This window comes from Cetorhinus maximus, chromosome 27 (genome assembly GCF_964194155.1).
Source record: "Cetorhinus maximus chromosome 27, sCetMax3.hap1.1, whole genome shotgun sequence".
NCBI classification, from domain to species: Eukaryota; Metazoa; Chordata; class Chondrichthyes; order Lamniformes; family Cetorhinidae; genus Cetorhinus; species Cetorhinus maximus.
In genome coordinates, this window is record NC_135905.1 from 27,527,029 (window position 1) to 27,543,076 (window position 16,048).

The 16,048-nt window shown below is 44.6% G+C and overlaps 1 protein-coding gene and 1 non-coding gene across 2 annotated transcripts in view; one reads left to right on the top strand and one right to left on the bottom strand.

The window, feature by feature from the left end:
* Positions 1-16,048, top strand: part of cdh23 (cadherin-related 23) — a 701,272-nt gene that overhangs the window by 170,140 nt on the left and 515,084 nt on the right. The window contains exon 7 of the mRNA XM_078530938.1: positions 2,422-2,550. Within this exon, the coding sequence (XP_078387064.1) occupies positions 2,422-2,550 (129 nt within the window). The remainder of the gene's footprint in view (positions 1-2,421; positions 2,551-16,048) is intronic.
* On the bottom strand, positions 15,676-15,778 carry LOC144668724 (U6 spliceosomal RNA). The gene has a single exon (XR_013573548.1). It is a non-coding gene; the product is annotated as a U6 spliceosomal RNA (small nuclear RNA).

The window sequence follows — 16,048 nt, forward strand, 5'->3', positions numbered from 1 at the left end:
AATCCCATTAAGTCAGTGGGCTCAATGGCCGATAACTTGCATTGAGATCAGTTACTTATCACAGGCCTTCATGAGTATCTTTTAATTTGGAGGTAGGTCATCCACTAAGGATTAAACTGGCACATGAAATGAGGTTTAGAGCTTTCTTAAGAATTAATTTTCTGCTGTCCATCACATGCTAGTCCAGTGTTATCTCCCTAACAAACACAGCTCATCCTTTAAGGTCTATTTGAGCGTTAGGTCAGCCTGTTTGTGTATGCAGACCAGCACACTGCTGCTTTTTTCTTGAACAATGTCCAAACTTTGTTTGGGAAGAACCTGAACAATTGTTTTCTAACCGTCCGGGTGTCACTTGTAACTAGGCTAGTGTGTTGTAGAAACCAAATAAAACTGGGTATCTTTGATGTACGGAATTAGTCTTGCATTTATTTAGCGCCTTTCACAACCTCAGTGTCCCAACGTGCTTTATAGCCAATGAAGTACTTTTGAAGTGTGGTCACTAGCTGTGTGTTTGCAGCTACCTGGAGGCACAGCGCAGGACGCTCATGAGTTGTTCCCGAGATGATAAGCAGCAATAGCTTATAAAGCTAACATGCATCCAAAAGAAAAGGCTGCGCACAAAAGAGGGGATGTTGGTTCCTGTTAAAATGCGGGGAATGGGAGAGCCAATTGGTGCACAGCAGGTTCACACAAACAGCAGTTAAATAAATGACCTGATAACCTATTTTAGGCAGACAGTTTCGTCCCCGTCGGGGGAGGGGCTGAGCGGGAACGGGTGCGCAGCCAATCACCGCCTGCAATCGGCTCACGCCGCCATTTTTGTGGGCGGGCCAATTAAGGGCCTCCCCAGTGTGACACGTGCCCGGAATCACTGAGCACTCCCTGTGCGGGTGGGGGGGAGGAAGCTGAGTCTGGGCCTGTGCATGTGCGTGAAAGAGCGCAGGAATCTCCGAGGCACAGAGCGGCCTCAGGGAGATTAGTTTGATTGTCAAAAATTTTAACAGAGAAAAAAAAAATTTTAAGACATGTCCCCTCATGTGACAGTGTCACATGAGCTGGGACATGTCAATGAACTTTAATAAAATGTTTTATTCAATTTATAAACACTCCATGAATCCTCATCCCGCCTGTGGATGAGGTTCCATGAGAAATGCGAAGGCCGCCTGGGCTCTTCGCCTGCCCGTTAACCTTAAGGCTGGACGGGCAGCTCCGTTAAGTATTTTAATTGATATTTAAATGGCCTTAATAGGCCTTGGACAGTTCGGCGCGCGCGCAGCCAACTCCGGTGCGAGTCCGCCGAACTGAAAATTGGAATGACGCCACCGCGATGTCACCGCGCGTCATTTTACCTGTGGGTGAGTGGGGCCCACCCCCGCTCACCGACCTGAAGATTTTGGCCTAGGTGTTAGTTTAGGGCTACATATTGGTCAGGATCTTGGCAGAACTCCCCTGCTCTTTGAGTGGTGCTGTGGGATTGTTTCTGGCCATTTGATGGCAGTGAACAGTGTCTTTGTTTAATGTCACACCCGAAAGTCAGTGCCTCAGGCAGTGCAGTGCTTCCTCAGCCTTCTCAGTGCAGCACTGAAGTGTCAGTCTAGCTCCTTTCCCTGGAGCGAGACATGAATCCATGGATCTTACGAAGGAAGGGAGACCGTTAATGGAGCTGTTGATGATGTTTGGGCCACTTTGATGAGGAATTCCTGCAGTTTTGTCCTGTGGCTGAAATGATTGGCCTTGGATAATCACAGCCATGTTCCTTTTCATGAGTTGTGACTCCAACCACGGGAGAATCCTGATTTGTCCTCTGTTGACATTAATTTCACTAGATTTATACCAATGAATAAGTTGAACTGGAGCGCTTCATGAATTCAGCTGACAAGGCTTAACAGTTACTTGAAATGTATTTCCACTCCATTCTAATGAATTATAACATCCTGCCACATGCTCCGAAAGGAAATGGCTTAAAATCTCAACTAAGCAAGTGTCTAGGCAAGACCTGACTCTACTGGAGACAATTCAGCTTCGTTACTTTATAGTAAAGTGAAAGATGATGGCCATTTTCATAATATTTCTCACTACATTAGAAAAGGTGCTGATTGCGGTAACAGAGAGTTCTACTGGTGTCCTGGCCAAATCCCCACCCTTAGACAACATCACCAAAAAGATGAATTGGTCATTCATCTCTTTGCTGTTTTGGGATCTTAGTGTGCTGCTGTATCCTAAACCTGCCAGTTCACTGCACCTGACAGGTAATTCATTAGGGACATTTGAGAGGCAGAATAATGTGCTGTGTAAATGCAGGTAATTTTCAGTCAGGATTTGCAAAATAAATTGGACCATTACAAAATTTAAGAAACAACATTATTCAACAATATGTGGGAATTGTTTCTGTTACATGTGAATTTATTCTGTTTATTTCAGGATCAGGACAAAGACCATCCTCTCTCCACTCTTGCTAATCTCGCGATCACTATAACTGATATCCAGGATATGGACCCTATATTTGTAAATCTTCCTTACAGCACAAATATTTATGAGAACTCCCCTCCAGTAAGTAGCAGCTTTTTTTTTGTATGTCTCTAGGATTGCATTTGACTCTCAAAAGCTGTAGAAATGCATGTTGGTTGTGGTTGAGGGGAGGCAGTGCCGTAGTGGTATTGTCACTGGGCTAGTAATGCAGAGACCCAGGGGGATGCTCTGGGAGCCCTGGATTGAATCCCACTATGGCAGATGGTGGAATTTGAATTCAATAAAAATCTGGAATTAAAAAGCCTAATGAAACCATGAAACCATTGTCGATTTTTGTAAAAACCCATCTGGCTCACTAATGTCTTTTAGGGAAAGAAATCAGTTGTCCTTACCTGGTCTGGTCTACATGTGATTCTAGACCCACTAGCAAGCCACTCAGTTGTATCAAACCATGGCAAAGTCTCAAAAAAGGAAGGAAACCAGACGGACCACCCGGCATTGACCTAGGCACCGGAAACAACAATGACAATCTCAACCTTGTTGACCCTGCAAAGTTCTCCTTCCTAACATCTGGGGGCCAGTGCCAAAATTGGGAGAGCTGTCTCACAGACTAGTCAAGCAATGGCCTGACATAGTTACCCTCACTGAGTCATACCTTACAGATAATGTCCCAGGCACCACCATCGCCATCCCTGGGTATGTCCTGTCCCTCCAGCAGGACAGACCCAGCAGAAATGGCGGCACAGTGGTATACAGTTGGGAGGGAGTTGCCCTGGGAGTTCTCAACATCAACCTTGGACCCCATGAAGTCTGATGGCATCAAGTCAAACACGGGCAAGGAAATCTACTGCTGATTATCATGTACCGCCCTCCCTCAGCTGATGAATCAGTGCTTTTCCATGTTGAACACCGCTTGGAGGAAGCACTGAGGGTGGCAAGGGTGCAGAATGTACTCTGGGTGGGGGACTTCAATCTCCATCACTAAGAGTGGCTCGGTAGCACCACTACTGACCGAACTGGCCGAGTCCTAAAGGCTATAGCTGATAGACTGGGTCTGCAGCAGGTGATGAGGAAACCAACAAGAGGGAAACAATACTTGACCTCAACCTCACCAACCTGCCTGCCGCAGATGCATCTGTCTGTGACAGTATCAGTAGGAGAGACCACCACACAGTTGTTGTGGAGACGAAGTCCCGTCTTCACATTGAGGATATCCTCCATCGTGTTGTGAGGCACTACCGCCGTGCTAAATAGGGTAGATTTCGAACAGATCTAACAACTCAAGACTGAGCATCTATGCTGTGGCCCATCAGCAGCAGCAGAATTGAACTCGAACACAATCTATAACCTCATGGCCCGGCATATCCCCCACTCTACCATTACCATCAAGCCAGGGGACCAACCCTGGTTCAACAATGGGTGCAAGAGGGCAGCCAGGAACAGCACCAGGCATACCTAAAAATGAGGTGTCAACCTGCTGAAGCTATAACACAGGACTACTTGCGTGCCAAACAGCATAAGCAGCAAGTGATAGACAGAGCTAAGTGATTCCACAACCAACAGATCAGATCCAAGCTCTGCAGTCTTGTGGTGGTGGACAATTAAACAACTGACTGCAGGAGGAGGCTCCATAAATATCCCCAACCTCAATGATGGGGGAGCCCAGCACATTTGCTACAATCTTCAGCCAGAAGTGCAGAGTGGATGATCCATCTCAGCCTCCTCCGGAGGTCCCCAGCATTACAGATGCCAGTCTCCAGCCAATTTGATTCACTCTATGCGATATCAAGAAACGGCTGAAGGCACTGGATACTGCAAAGGCTATGGGCCCTGACAATATTCCGGCAATAGTATGAAGACTTGTGCTCCAGAATCTGCCGCGACCCTAGCCAAGCTGTTCGAGTACAGCAACAACACTGGCATCTACCCGGCTGTGTGGAAAATTGCCCAGGTATGTCCTGTACACAAAAAGCAGAACAAATCCAACCCGGCCAATTACCGCCCCATCAGTCTACTCTCCATCATCAGTAAAGTAATGGAAGGGGTCATCAACAGTGCTATCAAATGGCACTTGGTTGAGCAATAACCTGCTCACTGACACTCAGTTTGGATTCCGCCAGGGCCACTCAGCTCCGGACCTTATTACAGCCTGAGGTCAAACATGGACAAAAGAGCTGAACTTCTGAGGTAAGGTGAGAGTGACTGCCTTTGACATCAAGGCAGCATTTGACCGAGTGTGGCATCAAGGAGCCCTAGCAAAACTGCAGTCAATGGGAATCAGGGGGAAAACTCTCCACTGGTTGGAGTCATACCTAGCACAAAGAAAGATGGTTGTGGTTGTTGGAGGTCAGTCATCTCAGCTCCAGGACATCACTGCAGGAGTTCCTCAGGGTAGTGTCCATGGTGCAGCCATTTTCAGCTGCATCATAAGGTCAGAAGTGAGTACGTTCGCTGATGATTGCACAATGTTCAGCGCCATTCGTGACTCCTCAGATACCTAAGCAGTCCATGTCCAAATGCAGCAAGACCTGGATAATATTCAGGCTTCCAAACCCCAGACCACTACCATCTAGAAGGATAAGGGCAGCACATAGATGGGACCACCACCACCTGTAAGTTCCCCTCTAAGTCACTCACCATCCTGATTTGGAAATGTATCTCCGTTCCTTCACAAAATCCTGCAATTCCTTCCTAACAGCACTGTGAGTGTACCTACACCACATGGACTGCAGCGGTTCAAGAAGGCAGCTCCCCACCACCTTCTCAAGGCCAACTAGGGATGGGCAATAAATGCTGGCCCAGCCAGTGAAGTCTACATCCTGTGAATGAATGAATAAAATTTTTTTTTTTTCTGGCACGGCCACCTTCCAATGTAAACTGTCTATATAAATGTGTCACGCTGTAATTATGACCTCCTGCTGGTGGTGGCAGCACCCTCACACCCGAGGTTATCGATGATGTAGCAGGGCCCCTGACAATGCTATTGATGTAAGATCCTTGTTTTTGTAAAACCTCTAGCTGCACCAAAGGAGAATTTGTAGTTTTGATTTTTAATGTTTACAAATGATTCTAATACCTTTGGTAGTAATAGAACCTGAGCAGGTAATTGGTCAGGTGTTTATTTTTACTTGACTGTTTATTCAAGGTGCAAAGCCTTTTGTTTCAGTAGCTCAAATCTGAATTGACTGTTTTGAGATTCTCCCCTCAGCGCTAAGGAAGTGGGTCTGAGTCTGACTGCAGGAATTGAAAACCTAATCTAGGCTAACAGTGAGGCATCTCTGTTAAATTAATCGAGGGACGTTATGCATGATATAAGAAGCTGGACACAGTATCTTTACAGTGCAGGAGGAGGCCATTCGGCCCATCTAGTCGACACTGGCTCTCTGAAAGAACATTCCACCTAGTCCCACTCCGCTGCCTTACCCCTGTAACCTTGCACATTCTCTCTTTTCAAATAGCAATCAAATTCCCTTTTCAATACCTCAATCCAACCTGCCTCCACCACCCTTTCAGTAATTTTGTGCCATCCTCTGGGTGAAAAAATCTTTCCTCACATTTACTCCTTTTGCCAATTATTTTGAACCTGTGCCCTTTAGTTCTTGACGTTCTCCTGAATGGGAGCTTTTTCTCACTATATACCCTTGTCCATACCCCTCAGGATCTTGAGTGCCTCTATCGAGTCTCCTCTCAGTTGCCTTTTCTCCAAGGAAAACAGTCCCGACCCCTCCAATCTATCCTCACAGCTACAGTTCTTCATCCCAGAACTGTTCTTTTGAAGGAAGATTAACCGTTGTGGAAAAGGGAGGACAGAGGGCCATGACATGAATGTCATTGCCTAGAAAAGAAATGTTAGACACACACACTAAAAGAAATCGAGCCATCTCTGTTGTGAACGCATGCGGATGGAGCCTGCTGGCCTGGGCAAAGTACATGAGCAGCTCTGTCAAGACGATGAAACCCTGAAAGCACCAGTGTAACGTGACTTGGCCTAAATTTATCACTCCGCCAACACCTAGAACATTGTCATTTATTGGATTGCTGTTGTTGGGAGCTTACCGTGCACAAATTGACTGCCGCACTTCCTTCATTATGCACCCTTTTCACTTCAAGAGTACTTCATTGGCTGTTGAATGAAGCATTCAGGTGACGCCCAGAGATCAGGAAAAAGTGTTAACTAAATCCAAGCCTTTCTTTTCAGTTAAACGCAATTTGTCGACCGCAAAGGCTGGCTGTACAGAAATCAACAGCACGAAGCTGATTCGGGATTAACCCCATCCGGGACAAAGCCGTGTGCTTGTTCAGCAGTCCGTCCACCGCCTTAAACGTTCACTCCACCCCTCTGCCTGCCCATGTGCACTATCAGCACGATGCACAGCATCAACCCAGCAGCCTCTTGGATAGTCCTTCCCGTACCCACTGCCTTCACCACTGAAGAAGGTTCAGGGTAGCTGGTACATGAAAGCGCCACCATCTCCAGATTTCCCTCCAAGTTACGCACCACCTTGATTTAGATATGAAGCTTTTCAACAGCACTGTGGGTGTAGCTGCATCACATGGACCGCAGCAGTTCCGGACGGCAGCTTGGCACCACCTTCTCAAGGGCAATCGGGGATGGGCAATAAATGCTGCACTAGCCAGCGATGCCCACATCCCGAGCGTGAGTTTAAAAAAAAAAACCTGTACCTGTTGCTGTCATGGTACAAGGGGATGTTGACCACAAATAGTGTCCAGGGGAGCTCTGGGAGCTCCTCGTTGTCTGGACTAAGGTGCTTCCACAAGAAGTAGATGAGTTGAGCAAGCATCTTGCTACTGTTGTTGTGATCTCACTGGTGTGCTGAATGACTGCTGTGTCTTCTTCCATAGCAGCAATCGTTGCACTTTGAATTAATTTATTGTATGTGAAATTATGCAATTTTTGAGAGATGTGATAGATTTCTATATAAGTCTAATCTTGTTTATCATGGTGAACGCATTTTACAGAATAGTGGGAAGATTAAGGCATGTGGGTGTTGTTAATAGTGTTTGTGTAATGGGCGTGTTGGAGGGTTTGTTTGAAATTCCCGTTAAGCTTTATTTTTACTCGCAACAATTTAAGCGAAGAGTTTTCGATTGTGTTAAGGTGATTTGCTCGTTATGTCGAAATGATCGATTTCGGCCCTTAGGTTCAGCGTAAGCTCTACAAAGCTGTGAAATTCCAAGGAGAGATGGAAGTGCGAGTTTTTAAACCGTTGATAGAAATAGGAATTCTCCTTAGTTACAGATTTAAATATGCTGCACCCAGGCTTCAACAATACTTGGCTCAGTGAAAATCTTCCTGAGTGTTTCAGTTAATATCTTCATTACAGCCCTGATTTTTGTATACAGCCCTGCTCAGCTGTGCATTAATCCCTATAATTAAATATTTAAAGATAATTAGAATGAATATTAAAGATAAAGTGCTCATGTATCGATGAAGCCCAATCAGCCATATTCTTCAAATGTTATGTTAATGGATGGACGGTCTGCTGTGCAAGTCTTTGTGAGATTAAGATTCAACCCATGCGCTTTTGGGCAGAATAATTACTAACACCGGGGATGTGAAACTTCAATGCTTCTCTGTTTACATACAGAATAATAGAAGGGTCTGGGTGCATTCTCTTCCAAGATACATGCAGCAGCTTCTTCATTTTCTGTGCTCTGTCGCGTATATTGCAAGTTATAGTTAGGTACGTTCTCTATGCCAAGGTCTTGTGGCTTCAGTTGCACTTTTTATGTACAAATATATCGCATTCGCTCCTCTATTTGTGGACTATCGTTGTTCCCCATAGTCATCGCTCCGCAGATGGTGGCGGGTCCCGTCGTTCATTGGCTGACCCTTTGTACATTGGCCAGACCCTTTGCCTTGCAAACGTCTACAAATCACTTGCCTTGTCATTGCTCTTAAAAACTTCTTGAAACTGCTCTCTCCTCCCAATTTCTGACCCAATCCCATCGGGTCATCTTGGTCGCCAGAGGAGTTTGTTAAACACAGTTGGAAAGCAGATCATTGTCTTGCTGCTGCTGTGACTGATCTGGAATCACTGCCCAAATGGATCCTGCCAACGGAGAATCTAATGGAACGTGAAGAGAAATAGGAGAATCTCAGGCCTGAACTGAGAAAGAACAATGGGATTTGGACTGGGATAGGACAGCGGGATAGGGTTGGGAGGGAATGGTCAGTCTGAGGGTAGGAGGGGGCAGGGTAACAATTGCGCTGGGACAAAGTGATGAGATTGAGAGTTTGGAAGGATGTGGGGGTGGTGGGGGGGTGGGGGAGTTGCTGGATGGGGGTAGCAGGACCTGGTTCAGAACTAAAATAGCAGAAACTTTGAAAGATTCTTTGTTAACACTGATATTCACTGCCACTCCTACAGTGTGACAGGAAAGCTTTGCTTCATTGCAAATTAGTTTGCTCTGAGATGGTGTATATGTATTTTTAAATAAAATCAATAAAAGGAGTCTGGTGTCTAGGCAAGGTGTTGAGATACTCAGAATAACTTCTCATTCTTTTAAAGTCAACAGCATGTTGGAAGTTCAGTAGTGAGGAGTATTTTTGGATCACTTAACTCCTAATTCACATTTCCCAATAGGCTTAATGTATCAATCAATGTTTCTTGCTATAGTGAACCATGAAAAGAAATATGTTTATATAGCACTCAGAACACCTCAGAGCGCTTCGCAGCCAATGGAGTACTTTTTGAAATGCGGTCGCTGTTGGGAAAGTGGCACCCAATTTGCACACGGCAAGTTCCCTCAAACAGCAATGAGATCAATGAACAGACCTGATTAGGTGTTGGTTCAGGGATAAATATTAACCATGACATGCAGAGCGAACTACCCTGCTGCTCTTCTGAGTGGCGTAATGGGACTTTTATGTCCACCTCAGCCGGGCAGACGGGGCCTTGATTTAAAATGTCATCTTAAAGACAGCACCTCTGACAGTGTAGCACTCACTTGGTGTGTAGGCCTGGATTTTGTGCTGGTGTCTCTGGAGAGAATTTGAACGCCAATTGTCCCAATTCTCATGGAGCAGATGTCACTGTGCGTAGTTTGCCATTTTTAATGGGCAGAATTGTCGGGTGGCCGTGCAGGGGCGGTGGGTGGGCCGGGGAGTGGCTGGGAGACGGCCTGCCTCCCTCGATCGCCCCCCCCCACCCAACCCGACCGTGATTTCATGCTGGCTGGCCAATTAACGGGCAGCCAGTGTGAAAGGCGCACTGATAGGCTCAGCACTGCTGGGGTGGGGGCAGGGAGAGGGCGAGCGTGCGCTGAAATCAGCGCGGGCGTGGGGGAGCGCTCACAGAAAACTCCCTGAAGGCAGGGAGAAGGCAGGGAGCTGCTTCAGGGAGCTGAAGGACTTAAAACCATCAAATGAAGATTTTAAAATGCAGAATAAAATGTCCAGCCATTGCACTCACTCACCTAAACATATAGATTATAAAAATTCTGCCCAAACATTTTAATTTATTTTTAAATTAATATTGGAAGCCTCATCCCACCCTTGGATGAGGTTTTCTCAAAAATGTAAAGGCCGATTCGCCCACCGACCATAAGGTTGGACGGGCAGTGAAAAATGGCCGTCAGTTGCTACTTTAATGGCCTTAATAGGCCTCTTAATTGTCGTCGGGCCCACTGCAGACTGTCGCGTGCACCTGTCCGTGGGAACGTAGAATTCTGCCCAATATTTTGAATCATAGGAATTTTGCCTCCCAACAAGGGCATAAATCTGCCAGAAGCACATTGGCGAGATGGGTTCTCACTCTCTGCGTTTTGCAGTTCAGTACTCCACAACCGACGACTGTCGAAGGAATTTACCCCAAACCTTTATAAATCACTGGCTCGATCCCAGTAAGAGTATTGGGGCTAATTCTGGACATCGCACTTCAGGAGGGACATCAAGGTTTTTGAGAGGATACAAAGAAGATTGGCTAGAATGGTCCCAAAGGTCAAGAACTTTGGTTATTTGGAGAGACTGGAGAAGCTGGGGTTGTTCTCCTTTGGAGCGGAGGAGGTTAAGGGAGATTAAATAGAGGTGTACAAAGTTGAGGCGTTTTGATAATATTAAATGTGGAGAACCTGTTTCAATTGACAGGAGCGCTGGTGACTGCAGGACGCAGATTTTAGAAATTGTCAAAAGATCCAGACGGAAGTTGAGATTTTCTTTTACACCGGGCGTAATGATCTGGAATGTGTTGTCTGCAAGAGCACTGACAACAGATTCAATAGTAGCTTTCAAAAAGAAATTGCAGGGCTATGGAGAAAGACCAAGGGATGTGGGACTGATTGGATAGCTCTTAGTACTAGCACATACACGATGGGCCAAATGGCCATTTCCTGTATTGTATCATTCTATAAATGTGATGACTAAAACTTGGCAACATTATAGACAAGCACATGAGGGAGAAGGGAATCGGGGTTTACGATGGTAAATTTTGATGTGAAAAGGTTGGAGGAGATGCAAGTGGAGCATGAACACTGGCATGGACTGGCTGGGTTTTACAGCCTGTTTCTGTGCCGTACATTCTATGTAGCTGTCTGGGTCCTGTTCCTGGGAGCCCAACTCCAGCTAATGCCCAGATTCATAGATGACAAACTGGAAAATCAGCAAAACTGAGAGTTGGCACCACCTGCAAAGTCCTGTTCATGTTGTAGAATCACAACTCGAGTCAAAAGGTCAGGAGTTCAATCTCCACTCCAGAGGTTTGCGCATGTCAACCATGCTGACACCTCACTGCAGAGCGAGACTGTCCGAGGTGACATATTTGTTGTTGAAATGTAAGCTGACAGCCACTTTGCCCTCGGAGGTGGATGTCAATGAACCCATAGCGCTACTCGAAGAAGGTTATGGGAACTCTCCCCAGCGACCTGACTAATATCTACCTCACAACCAGTGTCACTAAAACTGATTATCCTGTCATGTGGCTTTGCTGCTGCTTTGGAAGATTAGTGCACCCAAAAGGGCTGCCTTGTCCTTGCATTACAGCAGTGACTACATTTCAGAAATACCTAATTGGCTGTAAGGCGTTCTGGAAAAGGTGATATATAACCACGTGTAAAAAAAAAATGATAATTAATTCCCAACCAGAATCTTTGTTCATGAACATTGTACTTGAAGTGCCTTTACCGTCTTCAGAATGTCCCTTAATTGCCCACAATTTAATTCCTCTCAGCATGTTAGAGTACAGAATGACAAACCATTGGATGAACAAATGCACACTATGGTTCTATCATTAATGCATAGCCTGCAGAATAAAAAACATACATCCCTTAAGGGATTGCGCTATCAATCAGATTCAGAACAGCTTTTAACACTTCTGGCAGTTTTAGGAGAGGGCATTTATTTTTTAATTTGCATTTTTAAATTTGCAACATAAAGTGAGTATTTATAACTTACTGATTGATTATGATTTTATTACAAAGCAATTCCAACGTTATTACAGAGCAGCAATCCTATTAGAGTTTGTATTATAAAGCAGGCTTTAAACTACGGCCAGTGAAGTCACCATGTTGCTTTGTGTCTCATCAAATTTCTGCATTTCTGGACTTACAGCACAAGAAGCAGTTTGCTAATGTGCACTAATAACAAGACTTTCCTTTCAATGATACCCCTTTGGATAGTCGACAAGCAAAGTCGATAGGCAAATTCGGAAGGGGTCCCCAGGGAGTGCCAGCACTTGGGGGCTTCCTGGGAGTGCGTCACTATTTGAAAGGGGTCACTGGGAGTCTGCCAGTATTTGTCCGGGGTCAGGGTGGGGGGTGCTCTCTTGGAGGATGTTAGCATTTGTGGGGGAGGGATTCCTTTGGAGGGTGTCAGTATTGGCAGAGAGGATGACTCCCAACCCCGACACACACACACACACACAAAAACCTTGAAGTCTCAAACAAGCGAACGAAAAATAATGTAGCGCTGACCTGATATGAAGGGACCACTATTCACAGGAACATCGTAATGAAATCAGGACATGATTAAAAAGGAAACAAATTAGGTAGAAAATTCCAGAAGCTTGTAAGCGCTAGGAGTTAAGGGATAAGAGACACACTGTATTGCTGGTTGAAGTATGAAACGGGAATGGGTAACTTAGGTAGACAAGTTAAAAATAATACTCGACAAAGAGACGTTAAACTGTCTAACTGTATGAAATAGACGTGGTTCACTTATCATATCTGACACTGAAATTGCTGCCTAAAAATCGTAGCGATTACAATTTGATGTGTATACACAGCAATAGTCTGATAGGCTTCACAGGAAGGGCTTCTGAAATATGCCTCAGACATCCAAAATTGCCCTCCTGTTGGTTACACCAGTTTACCAGACGGTGACTCGGTTGTCACTGTTTACCCACTTTAAGAAAATAGAATGTCAATTCTTCTGTGACCGAGAGATTTTGAGGCAAATCTCCTGGGGCAGCCAATTACCTGCTATAAATTCTGGAAATGGAATGGTGAATGTTAGACATTACGTCAATTTCCTGTAATACCCTTTTTTTTAATGCAGTTGCTGATTTGGAAAATACAATTACCAAAATGACTAAGTGTCCCTGGAGACTATTCCCCCCTCCACACACACACACACACACACACACACACACACACACTCCACCGCCCTCCAACAAAGGTCAGTGGCCTTGGATTTATGGATGTCACTGTTTAAATCTAAATGCACTTTTGATTTTGATAGCTGGCTCAATGTGCAGTAAATTGTTCTAGAATTTCAATTGCAGCTACTGGGCTTGCAATGTCTGATCTTTTCTGCCGTCAATGTTTGTGACGATATAAACATTGTTTTCAATGGTAAAGAAAGAAATGGTGCTATTTGGAAGAAATGGTTGGTGGAATGATAAATTGTATTTTGCTTCAGGATTTTAAAAATTGCCAAAATTTTCTACCTCAGATTCCTACTGACTCAATTTTATTTAAACAGCATTGTCATGGGTGGATCACAATTAAATACTTAACCCATTGTTCCGTTGAACAAATGAGGAAAAGTAAACGAGACTTGCGTTTGTATGGCACCTTGTCTCCCAGATATCTCTAACAATCCTCTGAGAATGAATTTCCCTTGAAGCGTAGTTACTGCAGGTGAATGCACTGTCCGTTTGTATGGTTACAGGCCCTGCAATCAAAAATCCAATGAGACAAGTAACCAGTTCACCTATTTTCAGTGATGTTGGCTGAACTGGGAATTTTAGTAAGGACACCAGTTCATTCCTTCGATTAGTCCCACACTTTAGCTCTGAGCCCTGTGTATTATTTTTGGTTTCAAGTATTTATCCAGTTCTCTTTTGGAAGTTATTTTGAATTTGCTTCCACCACTCATTTAAGCAGTGTATTTCAGATCCTCATAACTGGCTGTGTAAAAAGATTCCTTCTCATCTCCCATCTGATTCTTTTGCTAATGATAAATCTGTGCCTCCTGGTACTGACCCACCCATCAATGGAAACAGTGTCTGCTTATTTACTCTATTAAAGGCCCTCGTGCTTTTGAACACCTCTTTCAAATCTTCAGGAGCCTCCTCTGCTCTAAAGAGAACTTCCCCAGGGTCTCTGATCTCTCCATGTAACTGAAGCCTCTCTTCCCTTGTACCATTATTGTAAACCTCCTCTGCACCCTCCTCAAAGCCTTGACATCCTTCTTAAAGGTCTGGCACCCAGAATTGGACATAATGCTCCAGTTGAGGCATAACTAGTAATTGTAAAGATTAATGATTCTCTTCTTCAACAGAAGATGTCAAGAATAGCTCCCTACAATGATTTTATGGTGAGGTGCTAGGAAAATGCAGTCCTATATTTAATTTGGTAACAATTAGTCTTAATAAAAATTAAAGAATTATTTCAGTTCACACTGAAGTAACAACTACTGGTCCTTTCAAAGACTGGATATTGTGAACTCATGCTTGACCACTTGGCCTTGACTCAGTCACCACTTCCAGATCCCCTTAGCTAGTGACCATCAACACCTCTACCTGTTCCAATGAAATAAATGAACCAAGTGGACCTGAGACAAAGTGTCATGGCACGTTGCGCCAGAGATGTAAGTCATAAATCAGCAACTTTTCAATGAGATAAAATTCCGTGTAAAACATTCTTTTTACGTGAGTACTTAAGGATGTGTTTTTCTTTACTGTCGAGAAATTGTGGTGAAGGTCCAACCAAAATAGTGCAAAACATGACCAAGATTGGGAAACGTAGAATACTTCATGAAACTTCAGTGAAGCTTGAGTTATTGATTGAAGAGAAAAGGAAGACTGGAAGAGGTTAATGGTTTCACAGCTTTGAGACTCTGTAAAAGAATGAGTGTTTTATATACAGGATAGGGCAAGTTAATGTGTTGGAGCTTAGAATAACAGAGGAGCAAACTTGAGGAACAGTGCCTGTAATATGGATAAGATAGATAAGAAGGTTTGCAGTGGAGTGAGAGAGATTAGAGGGATTAGAAGGCTTGCTTATCAGATGGCAAACAGGTTTTTGTATTCTACCTGAGCATGAGAGAGCAACAAATTTGGCAACTCTTATTGATATAGTGTCTTAAACAGAGAAAATAATTCATTCCAAGACATCTCAGAGACATGACGGGGAAGCGATACAGAATCAAAGAAGTGAGAGGTGGTCAAGAGTTGGGTTTCAAGGAAGAGAGCGAGAGGAGAGATTTTGGAGAGGGAATTGGCGAGTCTGTAGCCTAATGTTGAAAAGTTGTCTCTGTGGTGGGACAAAGAGACTGAAGGACACAAGACGGGCTGGAGTTATGGGGCAGAGGTATGGTATAGTGGTGTGGATGAGAGACATAACGCTTCAGAGACGAGGAGGGGGTGAAGCAGAATTTAATCGGCATTGATAGTTTTAAAATTGAGGTGTTGGAAGGATCATGCATCAATGGAGGTCATTGAGGACAGGGCAAGTGGTATTTAGGGTGAGATATGATATGGGCAGCAATAATAGGATGACTTCATGTTTATGGAAGGTGAATAATGGGAGGCTGGGAAGCACAGCTTTAGGATAATCGAGTCTGGCAGTGATAAAGACGTAGATGAAGGTTTCAGCAGCAAACAGATTGTTGTATGACATATGGAGAAGCTCTGGGGTTGGAAGCTGAGTCGGGGGTCTAACAGGACACTTAGGTTGTGAACAACTTGGATGTAGAGTTTGTGGAGGGAGCTGAAGATTCAACTGGAGATAGCTACAGCTCATCGGAGACTTGGTTTCTTTTTCACGAATTTGCGTGACATCCTTGTACAGGGGCCATGCTCATCTTCTCTGTATCGTACTTGTTGGACAAAGAATGGGATGCTCCATTGCAATGCCAGAAGAACATCCCCAGAGTATTATTCAAGTTTTAGATATATTTTGGTTTTCATGAAGACTTGCTGAGGGAGAATCAAACTTCTTGGAGATATGCAATGGAGGAAAGCCATTCTGCTGACAGCAGAGGAGATGGTGATCGATGTAAATGGGCCCAGTATCAGAGGTGCTTTGGGCCTGACCATTTAGGCACAGGGATTACTCCAAGCTTCCCACACCCATCTAGAAATGGGGGGGGCAAAATCTCTCGGCCATCATTCTTGTA